General features: G+C 44.3%; 1 protein-coding gene across 3 annotated transcripts in view; it reads right to left on the bottom strand.

The window, feature by feature from the left end:
* Positions 1-12,303, bottom strand: part of AJAP1 (adherens junctions associated protein 1) — a 113,722-nt gene that overhangs the window by 62,152 nt on the left and 39,267 nt on the right. For 2 of the 3 annotated variants that reach the window (XM_007070155.3, XM_037881408.2), the window contains exon 2: positions 1,244-2,019. In XM_007070155.3, coding sequence (XP_007070217.3) covers positions 1,244-2,019 — 776 coding nt within the window. The remainder of the gene's footprint in view (positions 1-1,243; positions 2,020-12,303) is intronic. The other variant, XM_043531826.1, reaches the window with a different exon arrangement.

Here is a 12,303-nt window from a genome sequence, read left to right as displayed (position 1 = left end):
CGACTGTTTCATTGAGTATTCAGAACTTGGTGTGTCTGATCACCTAAGTCAAGTGAAGTTGTTCCTACTCCTGAGGCCAAAAAGAGCTTCTGAGATGGCCCACACACATTTATCATCAACACGCATGCATACGTATCACAACATGGATAGTTACCGCATGTTCTCTGACTGAGAACATTCTTGCAAACACACTTACTCAACAAACGTTCGTGAAGAGCAATTGAGAAGAGTCCTGAATAGAAATGAAAGGAATCGGTAGCTCTCATTGACACAAAGGTTTGTGATTTCTTTAGCAGAATTCTCCCAGCTTAATTTGCACTAAAGTAACCTTTGTGTCCAGTCTGCATGAGAAAAAAGTACTACTGTAAGGCAGAAAACAATTATGATAATGACTTCAGCAGGCGTTGCTGTATGCTTCTGTGTAATGAAAAACGGCATCTAAATCAGGGAAAGAATAGTGAAAACCAAACTCAGTTTTCTCTGCAGTCACCAAAGCTGAAACGCCAACAATCTAGGTTGTTTGCATATTGTACTGTGTCAGAGTGCCACATTAATACATTGATTATTATTACACTTTTCAGGGATTGCTAAGACTTGCATGTTGCATATAGAATCTGTCTGCAGTTCAGAGCTAGCAACCACAGTGTGGATATGATTAGTGACATATTGTATAAAAGGAACTAGAAAGAAATATGTGAACACCCCAAAATCTGGACGCTTCTAGAGTTTGCAAAACCAGGCTGCAAATCTTGTTGGGCTAGTCTTTCCTGTGAGATTTCCTGTTGCTGATCAAACCAAAAATACTGCTATATTCCTGGGGAACCCAAGAAGGCAGAGGAAGATTTAAATACAGTAGAAAGAGTATACAAATGTTTTGCAAATCACAAAAAAAATTTAGATCAAATTTCAGAAAAAAATTCAGGTCAGTTTTCATTTTATTCAAAGCTGTTCACCCACCTTTCCCTAACTGAATATTGCTTAACTGTTTTGAAACCTGGACATTATACTATAATGTTCTCTTTAATTACTCCTTAATGATGATTGCAGCCTGGCAAAGCCAACACAATATGAAGCCTTCGTCAGACACTGCACCTTGTTTATATTGTGACATCGTCCCGCACTACCATCTCCTCATTGGTGCCCATCATATAGGACACACCTCTGCCCTCGGCAATGGGTTTTTTGCTCTTACTTAGCCCAGATCAACAGTTAAAACAAAACCCTATAAACAGACAGAAAATACCTGTAGTGTCTCCCATTAACTTAGGTGGACGGGCTTCTTTTCCATTGCTCTTGTGGCTGGTGTAGGGTTCCGTTGTGCTAATCCTGCCAGGGTTGTTCTTGTGTTTGTTAAGCCCTGGCACGGGTGATGCTGTGAACCCCTTAGACTGTACAGTGGTGGAAGTGGAAGTGGTGGTGGTTGCCACAGTAGTCGTTCTGGTTTGTAAAGCGGAAGTTGTGGTGGTGCCATAATTCCCAGGGAACGTACTGGTTTCTATGGAGTCCTCTTCCCCTGTTGGGCCCCATACAATTACTTCAGGCACCGTGGTGGGCCTCCTGTCTCTGTGATCAAAACTGCTTCCTCGGAGGTGCCTTTTCCCCCTTTTCAAATGAGTCTGCTGGTCTGTACTCCTGCTGCTCCCATCTACAACAGAAGGGGCTGGTTTTGCAGTAGCAGAGTGCTTGGACTGCATGCTTTTATAAAAGCCTGCTAACTGGTCTGTGGCTTTGTGTGGCCTTTTTGAATGATATGTTTGTATTTGCCCATGAGATCGTTCAGGATGAGAAGAAACATGGTTCCAAAAAGGGCCAGGAATCCTCAGTTGCTGTCCATTTTTAAAATTCCACAAAGGACTATGGGACAATCTATGCCAGTGAGAAGGCCTTTGCAGGAGCCTAAACCCTTGGCCTTGGGCTACAGATTCACAGATGGTGAAATCCATGGCTAGTTGAAACATGGCTATTAATATCCAAGCATGGCTTCCTACCGGGCAACCTGACCTGCGGACAGACATCGAACTGTATTAGAAAAAGAGAAAGAAAATGATTTATGTAACAGATTACAATGCAATGTTTGTGTATCTATTAGAGTAGCATGCCAGGTTTACCCATGTTGAGAAGAAAAATCTGATAACCAGACCAGAAGAAACATAATGAAAATGACTTCTGTAGCTTCAAAAGAATAAGCCATCTGCTTTTCTACATATTAAGGGCAACATTTTCAGAAGTGACCTCAAGGTGTCTTAAGTTGAACCCCCAAAACTTGGGGCATCCAAAATCAATGTCCAGTTTTGAAATTTTGGCCTTAAATATTTTTTTAAGTAGGGGTATGAAACAGGAACTGTACACTGCCATGCTTTGAATGACTCAAGAATGCATTCTACTTTGAAAAGTCCTTAGCAATATGTCCAGTGTGTGTGCATTTCTGACCTCAGCATTCTTAGCTGAACTGTATATTAGCTAGATACAGTATATAACCAATAGTCATGCTCCCAACAGCCCATCTCTTTATTCACAAACTTCAATCTAACTCGAGTGGTTAGAGGCATTTCCAGGCATGGCCGGGTTGAGAAGGAGACTCATGTTACTAATCCTGGCATAAAAGGCTTGACTCCATTAACCCAAATCTACCTCTAAGGTCCAGATCCTGCAACCGATGGTGTGCACAGACCCCTGAGCCTCACTGACTTCAAGGATACTCCACACTGCTTGTATGAAACACATTGCAAATTTGGGGCTGCCTTTATAGTTATGAAGAATAAACATTTCACTTGCTGGTAAGATGTCTCCCCCGGCTTTCTGTGTAATTAATTAATTATCAATGTACAGATTCACACCAGAAACGTTCAATAACAGTGCCTTAACAGGAGTCATTTTCATTTTCTTCCCTGCCTTTAAATATGTTTATCTATAAATTCATATATTTTAATTTTTGCACCTCAAATGCAGGTTTTCCATATCAAATTCTTTTTTTCTACATAAAACAAAAAACCTTTCCCTACGTCTCCTTCTTATTTAGCTACCTGGAGTCCATGCCCATTAGAAGTAAGGAAATGAGACAATTAAATGAGAAGGTCAGCAGCAAGAGTTTTCTGAACTCAGAGACAGAAAATATATCAATGTACAACAAATTACCTTTTTCTGAAACTTCAGGGTTGAATCCAGTAAGATGAAATTCTCTCTCTCTCTCTCACACACACACACACACACACACACACACACAAATTGACTGATCCATTTTCCCTACCTGCAACATTCTCACAAGCTCCCAAAGTAGACCTGACATTACATGCTAATTAAATCCAATCCCAAATCCAGGCCACTAAAGCCATAAGGAAAGTAGCCCACAGGAAATGAAACCTCATTCTTCTGCAGAACGTCAGTGGTGCTGATCTTCAGGAACTGTGCTGTCAGCAATGGTCAAATTGGCATGGCAACATTCTAGATCTGGGTACATACCTAACTTCATTCAAAATACAGATACCAATAGCTATGCCAGGGACAGTCTAGCAAGAGTACCAAGCTAAACGCTGAGGCTACCGTGTGCCACTTACACACGTACAGTTCCAATACACAGCTTTAAAACAACATAACGTTATATTAATGATGCGTTTAGTTTCCTTATGGGATCATGTTTATATCCTTCAACCTCTGTTGTCAACAGCATCTAGGAAAATTGACTTAATGGGTCACTTCTCTCCTTTCTGTGATGACGTGATCCTGGAATAAAAGGGTCTGTGTTTCCTTTTTACACTGCACCTCCACGGCGCTGTAAAACATTTTATGAAATGAAACAGAACGAGACGGGACAGAAAAATAGATGAACTACAGCCTGCTGACTGTCCCTAACGAATGGCCAGATCTGGCATGATCAGAGAGGTATACAGAGTTAACACAAAACAGGCCAGGGAACTGACAATATTCTACGTGATGTTCTCTTTTTCTTAAGGAAGTGCATGGAATGCAAATTTGTTAATCAGCTCCAGGCTAAGAGTGGCTGCACTCTTGCTCCTCATGTGTAACCCGCTGTTATGAACCAGGTGCTTCAAACAGATCAGCTATCTCTGGAGTTCATTTACCAGGCTGACCTGCTTGGCTAAGCACTGCACTTCACTGTATATTACATCATTAGCTACCAGTTTACATCCCTGCAGTACACCCTGCGCTCTAGGTTTTATTAAGGGGTCTGGTATGTTACAGGCAATAAAGAAAGTGCAGTGGGGTGCACTTCAATTTTATTTAGTCTTTTTACATAAAACGAAGAGCTGCACCTCGCACTGAATTGTCACCATAAGTCACTTTTTTATTTTGAGCTCATTTAAAATACTCAGACTTTCTTTCATATTGAAGCATTGCTTCTTCTCCACTTTTATTCCAGGACTACAAAATTTTGAGTTTTAACCTGCTCCCCCGCCACTGAAGTTTTACTTAACTAATCTAAAGTAGTTTGCTAAAACGATAATCAGCGCAATGTCTTAGATACATGCCCATATCCTTTTCTCTAAAGAATCACTGGGCCAAATCATAGATTCATAGATTCCAAGGCCAGAAGGGACCATTGTGATCCTCTAGTCTGACCTGTAGAACACGGGCCACAGAACTTCCCCAGGATAATTCCGAGAGCAGATCTGTTAGAGAAACATTCAATCTTGATTTTAAAATGACCAGTGATGCAGAATCCAGCACGACCCTTGGTAAGCACTTCCAGTGGTTAATTACTCTTACCGTTAAAACTCCTGAAATCCTTAGTTGGCTTTATACAGCATTTACCCAAGGAAAGCTGGGACTGAAGTCAGTGGGAGTTAATGGGTGCCTTTCATGAATAGATGGACTAACCCTTTCCTGCCTGACATCCTGTGCAGTCATTCATGCCAGTGCAAAGCAGAGGCAAATACCTACCATTCTCTTCTGGTAACACTTTGACACCCATGTGGTGCCTGAGTAAATGAAGGTAGATAAGACTAAGGCCCAGACACTCAGAAACACAGTCCACCGCTGGTTTAAAAAGCTACCTCTCTGCGTAGGGCCATATTTTCCAAATCACATCCTCCTCCTCTTTCTTAGAAGTCACTGTACTTGCAAACAGAGCTGGTCAAAACTTTTCATTCAAAACTTTTGTCTTCTTTAATCTTTCCAATTATTCAACAGAAAAAAGGAACACCCCCCAAATGTAAGGCTGAAGGGACCTTGAGAGGTCAGAGCAAAATTCACGACAATTTTTAGACGTGATTTAGATGCTCTGCCCTCATGCTTTGCCCCCACAACTGAAACACAAGCACAAATCTGAGTCCTTTCACCTCTGAGTACCTGATCGTGCCCCATTCTCTTTGGCTGAAATAAGGAGAAAATGGAACAAAAAACTGTGAAAGGAACAAGGCAGTGAAATGAGGGAACTCCAAAAAACCCAAAGAGAGTTCATTTGGGGGGCATTCCGTTTTTCTATGATTCTAAGACCACTGGGAAAGCAGAGGGGAGGGCATTACAACAGCTGACCAGCAGGGATGGGCAGAATAATGAAAATGCCTTAAAGAGAGACAAGAAGCTTGGCTCTGATGTGGTGGAGAATGGGAAGTCAGAGCAGAGATTCAAAGCAGGTGGAGCGGTGTGGTTAGAGCAGCGCTCTGAAGTAACACTCAGTGCAATAGGAGGAAAGACAAAGGGAGCCGCCAAACCATCCCCGGGTCTTCACAGTGGCTGCTGCATTATACCAGCCCGCCTCTGGATGGCTGGACCATCCTGCAGACTTGGAATGGCAGATGTAGCCTTTCCCCTCCGAGTCACTGGTGTGAGCCCAGCTCTCGCCAGCAGCAATACAAGCGGTTCTTATCTGCGGGCTGTTTGGCAGAGCATGCCAAAGGAGCTAGTCAGCTCTGCCCGGCTCCTTGTAGACGAGCCCAAATCAGATTAAAAACCACAGTGCAACTGGCACCAGATGCCCCCTTGCTGCACTGGGGGACTAACATGAAGGGGAAGGGAGTCCAGGAGAGCTGGCTGTATTTCAAGGAATCCCTGTTGAGGTTACAGGGACAAACCATCCCGATGAGTCGAAAGAATAGTAAATATGGCAGGCGACCAGCTTGGCTTAATGGTGAAATCCTAGCGGATCTTAAACATAAAAAAGAAGCTTACAAGAAGTGGAAGGTTGGACATATGACCAGGGAAGAGTATAAAAATATTGCTCGGGCATGTAGGAAAGATATCAGGAGGGCCAAATCGCACCTGGAGCTGCAGCTAGCAAGAGATGTCAAGAGTAACAAGAAGGGTTTCTTCAGGTATGTTGGCAACAAGAAGAAAGCCAAGGAAAGTGTGGGCCCCTTACTGAATGAGGGAGGCAACCTAGTGACAGAGGATGTGGAAAAAGCTAATGTACTCAATGCTTTTTTTGCCTCTGTTTTCACTAACAAGGTCAGCTCCCAGACTGCTGCGCTGGGCATCACAAAATGGGGAAGAGATGGCCAGCCCTCTGTGGAGACAGAGGTGGTTAGGGACTATTTAGAAAAGCTGGACGTGCACAAGTCCATGGGGCCGGACGAGTTGCATCCGAGAGTGCTGAAGGAATTGGCTGCTGTGATTGCAGAGCCCTTGGCCATTATCTTTGAAAACTCGTGGCGAACGGGGGAAGTCCCGGATGACTGGAAAAAGGCTAATGTAGTGCCAATCTTTAAAAAAGGGAAGAAGGAGGATCCTGGGAACTACAGGCCAGTCAGCCTCACCTCAGTCCCTGGAAAAATCATGGAGCAGGTCCTCAAAGAATCAATCCTGAAGCACTTACATGAGAGGAAAGTGATCAGGAACAGTCAGCATGGATTCACCAAGGGAAGGTCATGCCTGACTAATCTAATCGCCTTTTATGATGAGATTACTGGTTCTGTGGATGAAGGGAAAGCAGTGGATGTATTGTTTCTTGACTTTAGCAAAGCTTTTGACACGGTCTCCCACAGTATTCTTGTCAGCAAGTTAAGGAAGTATGGGCTGGATGAATGCACTATAAGGTGGGTAGAAAGCTGGCTAGATTGTCGGGCTCAACGGGTAGTGATCAATGGCTCCATGTCTAGTTGGCAGCCGGTGTCAAGTGGAGTGCCCCAGGGGTCGGTCCTGGGGCCGGTTTTGTTCAATATCTTCATAAATGATCTGAAGGATGGTGTGGATTGCACTCTCAGCAAATTTGCGGATGATACTAAACTGGGAGGAGTGGTAGATATGCTGGAGGGGAGGGATAGGATACAGAAGGACCTAGACAAATTGGAGGTTTGGGCCAAAAGAAATCTGATGAGGTTCAATAAGGATAAGTGCAGGGTCCTGCACTTAGGATGGAAGAATCCAATGCACCGCTACAGACTAGGGACCGAATGGCTAGGCAGCAGTTCTGCGGAAAAGGACCTAGGGGTGACAGTGACGAGAAGCTGGATATGAGTCAGCAGTGTGCCCTTGTTGCCAAGAAAGCCAATGGCATTTTGGGATGTATAAGTAGGGGCATAGCGAGCAGATCGAGGGACGTGATCGTTCCCCTCTATTCGACACTGGTGAGGCCTCATCTGGAGTACTGTGTCCAGTTTTGGGCCCCACACTACAAGAAGGATGTGGATAAATTGGAGAGAGTCCAGCGAAGGGCAACAAAAATGATTAGGGGTCTAGAGCACATGACTTATGAGGAGAGGCTGAGGGAGCTGGGATTGTTTAGTCTGCAGAAGAGAAGAATGAGGGGGGATTTGATAGCTGCTTTCAACTACCTGAAAGGGGGTTCCAAAGAGGATGGCTCTAGACTGTTCTCAATGGTAGCAGATGACAGAACGAGGAGTAATGGTCTCAAGTTGCAATGGGGGAGGTTTAGATTGGATATTAGGAAAAACTTTTTCACTAAGAGGGTGGTGAAACACTGGAATGCGTTACCTAGGGAGGTGGTAGAATCTCCTTCCTTAGAGGTTTTTAAGGTCAGGCTTGACAAAGCCCTGGCTGGGATGATTTAACTGGGACTTGGTCCTGCTTCGAGCAGGGGGTTGGACTAGATGACCTTCTGGGGTCCCTTCCAACCCTGATATTCTATGATTCTATGATTCTATGAATTCCTGTCTCACACCTATGCGTGGCCCCTGCTGCAGAGAGGAAGCCTGTTCTATGGGTCTCTAGGGGTGGCGTCTTTTTCCCAAAACTCAGTTCAGTTTTATTGTTTTTTCCATTTGTTTTCCATACAGTAATCTGATTCCTGACGCTCTGAGAGATTTCAGGAAATGACTGCACACTCACCAGCTTTCCTCGTGTTCTCTGCACTAAGCGGCAAACTCTTTGAGACGGCAGAATTCACAGTCTGATAGAAGTATATTTCACAGCACATAATGGAGCTACTGGCCAGAGTTGTTGTTTTGTTATTAGAAAAGTTCAAATCTGTTACTTTATTCATCATACATTTTTATGGGATGTGTACCAGGGTTTGTTCTCTGGAGTTAAACATGCAGCATGGTCCCCTGCTGGATTTTCAAAGCCTAGGTTTACCATACCTGCTACATGAAAGTAATTGTATTCCAGCATAAGGGCCATTTCCCATATGCTGCATGTCTGTGGCTCAGTCGGTAACACCCACTCTCTGCTGGTTAGAAGCCAGGAGTTCAGTTTTCCAATGAGAACATTAAACACAGATTCACCTTAATAATATTCACAGCCCTGCCGTCATTCTACTGGCATGTCAGACTCCATTTCGGTCTCTGTCTAACTTTTTAATATGATTTGGAATTTCTCCTTGCTAGGAATGAAAGATGCAGTCTGCCTTCCTTGACAACATATCCCGCTGAAGAAGTACATTCTTATGGCCTGTGCACACAAACACACATACGCAGTCACTCGCTCTTTGGCTGTTTCTCAAGAAGAAAACAGGATGGGAATAATGTGCTTTTGTTAGTAGCCTGTAAATGCTGACAGCCAAGCCCAGTCCAACCATACTCTGATTGTGGCCACACTTCAGCTGCTGTGTTTGATCTTCCCAATTACCCATTCAAACTCTCCCTGGTTTTGGGTTCACAGCCTACAAGAATATGGTATATTCCACACTCCTCATATTTCCCTTGTTCTTTTGTCACATGACCAAGCTGAAATAATAGGGCCAGGTCCTCAGCTCATGTAAATGAGCACAGCTCCATGACATCCACAAAGCCATGTCAATCTACATTAGCTCAGAAACTGGCCTAATATCTCCTTGTTGCTCTGTTTCTAGGAACACCAGCACACTAAAAAAAATGGCTAACTCCAGGCTCGTAGTTACTAGTCTACATATTATACACAAGCACACCAATAGCTGACCCTGCTGCATTGCCAAAGTGTACGCAGCAGAGTGCAATTACCTAGCCCCGAGCATGGCCACAATCCCAATACGAGTACGCAGCGTGCCACCCGCGAGCACAGCCAGCACGTTGGTGCTAGCAGTAAACCAGTAAAAAGCAGTACCAGGATGGACACAGGAACACGTAGGCAGCCCAGAGGATTGCAAATGCGCGTTTGCTGTTTCAAGGAGGTTTAGCAGATACTAACATAAGAGTTCAGAGGAAACCAGCCCGAACACAGCAAAAATAACCACCCGGACCACATGCACAGGCTCCTTGCACCATTCCCAGACACAATCCAGCCCTTAGAGTATAAGCTCACAAGGGCTGAGACCAGGTCTTCCTGGGGATGGGCAGTGCCTAGCACACTCCATGCACTGCTGGAATGCAAAGACCAGGAATGCTAATAATGCCTGGCTGGCTGGCATCTGACCCTGTCCCAGTTTTATGTGGACATCCCAATTAGCCTCACTTTTTACAGTACATTTGAGTGGAGTGAGGTCAGGGGCCTTTACTCTAAATGACATTTTGCCAGACAAGCAAACTGCCCAATTGCCTAATGGCTCCCCTCGAGAGGGGGCATTTGGGGTAGGAGTCTGAAGCCCCATCACCTCGCAGGAGGGAATCTTATGTGACCCCCACTCTTCCTAGGATTTCGCAACAGCAGAGAAGGTAAAATGTCTTTCAGAATAAATAGCAATGTGTAGGAGTTCTGGTTGTCTAGGCAACACACCACTCCACTATTCAGAACTAGCAATGGGGAGGGACTCTGCTGCCCGACAGAAAAGTCTGTGGCAGCCACTCCAAAGGAACAAGCGAGGCACACTTCAGTGCCAGTGCCCCTTGGTGCTCTCCAAGAAGGGTGCTCCCTCCCCTCAGCCCTTGGGGCACAGTGTGTTAAGAGGTTAGAGTGGGAGACCAGGAGTCAGAACTCCTGGGTTCTATGCCAGATTCTTCCCCGACCCACTATATAGCAGTGGGGAAGTCATGTTCCCATTCTATGCCTCTGCATTCCCATCTCTACAATGGAGATGATCACATTCACTGGCTGCTCATGAGGTTTACGGGTTAACTGATGGTTGTAAATTGCTTTGAGATCCTAACTGGGTGGCTAGCATAGCAATAGGTGGCTTAGATAGAGTCATCCTTGGCTATAAGGTGGAAATAATTAATTACCATAAATTAACATGAATTGGTTCTGTTCTGTGGGAAGGGCTCTGGGATTGGACAGCATCTTTCTGTCTACTTCAGGTATTTCTAACTAAGATTTGCATTAAACTTTTAGGGGGAACCACAGGAAAAGGTGGAACGTGGATCTGGGTAACTTTGCATCCCATTCGTATGCCTCCCTCCCTCATAAAGCAAGCTAAAGGCAGGATTAATGCATCCACCAATTACTGCCTCCTTCTTGCTCCTCATCCTCAAAATCACAGGTCGGGTCCATGTTGTAAGCCCCTTTGTCAGGTGATGCTGCTCAGGATGGTGAAGAATAGAACCACTGGAGCAGCTCCTGCCTTTAGAATTAGGCCATTACTTAGCAATTTGCTAGCTACTAGGGATACTAGTCCATAGTGGAAGATCTTGATAAGGTTTTGAGCATTCTCTAGGTGGAATCCGTCACATAATAAATACTCTTCGGATTAGCCCCAGACTAGCCCATCCATTCTGAGACGCAGGACTTCTGGGACATTCATCATTGTCAGTCACACAGAAATGGCTACTCCCCTCTCTTCAGTTATCCTACCCACATCTTCTTCACTGATAGCAGATCGGAGCAAGAACGGTTTTAAGGGAAACATTCTCAGCAGCTGAAATAATTTATTGCCAAATACTCCAAAGGGAGGCGTTTTATTCCATTAAAAACAGGTCAATAGGCTGAAGGGACACATAGCTGAGAGGCTGGTGCACTTGGAGACATGGGGTCAAGTTCTAAGTTAGGCTAAACAGTCTGATGTGCTGAGACATGCAGACTGGACTATAAGGGGATGTGCTACATGCAAGAACAAGGCACAGTGGCAGAGCTGTGTGCGTGCATCCGGGGATTGAAATAGCAGGGCTGCTGTTGCCCAGGGATGAGATGCAATGGCAGGGCTTGCATATGTGTTATCAGTGCAGCTGCTTGGGGCTTGCAGAAGTTCAATGTTGCAATGAATTTTTTCAGAGAATTCTGAATTTCAATGAAAACAAGGAAAATATTGAATGCTTATGCAATATTTATTCCCCATTTCTCGACCAGCTCTACAGCTGCCCTGAATTTTTGGAGTTTCTAAGAAAAATTATCAAAATTTTGAATTTCAATTTTTTAAAAATGGGAAACAATGTCAATGACATTTTGTATCATTCCCCCCTCCCCCTATCTTTCTCGCGATCAGTCTCTCGCATTATGAGCTCTAAATTCACTCACGTTATCTAATGCGAGGCAAAGAAAGCCTTAGCTTTCCACAGGAACCCCAACTCCTGCAAACATTCACCTACGTGCTTAACTTTAAGCACAAGAGTGGTAAGTATTTTCCAGATCAGGGGCTAACATGAGACGTTAGTGGTAACTGTCCTAACGGCTCTGGCACCGGTTAAAACTGTTGCTGGAAAAGTTTCATTCCAAGAAGAGCGTGTGTCAGGCTGGTTGTGACAGGCTTCCAGAGTACATTATCTATTGCAATACGTCTTTTTTATCAAAAAATAGATTGGCTTTCTTGCTAGTTTATAATTAGTCATGAAATTAAATTATAGTGCGTCAAAGGCACAACGTCTAGGATTAAACACTGTGATAATTACAAGTCTGTTATTTAGATTTTAATTAGGTTCTTTTTCTTTTAACTTGATTGTAAGAAAGAAGGTAAACTGGTAGAAGGTGGGGGAGTGAAGGACTCTGGGAGAAAGTGGATATGTGGGAAATGTGAAGTTCAGGCCCAAGGCCAGGGGATGGTGGCAGCTCTGACAGGTTGGCTGCGTGGCTAGGGCAGAATCTGGGGATAGTTGGTAGAGAGAAGGG

This window comes from Chelonia mydas, chromosome 18 (genome assembly GCF_015237465.2).
Source record: "Chelonia mydas isolate rCheMyd1 chromosome 18, rCheMyd1.pri.v2, whole genome shotgun sequence".
In the NCBI taxonomy this organism is placed as follows: domain Eukaryota; kingdom Metazoa; phylum Chordata; order Testudines; family Cheloniidae; genus Chelonia; species Chelonia mydas.
This window is presented reverse-complemented; position numbering and strand designations above follow the sequence as displayed.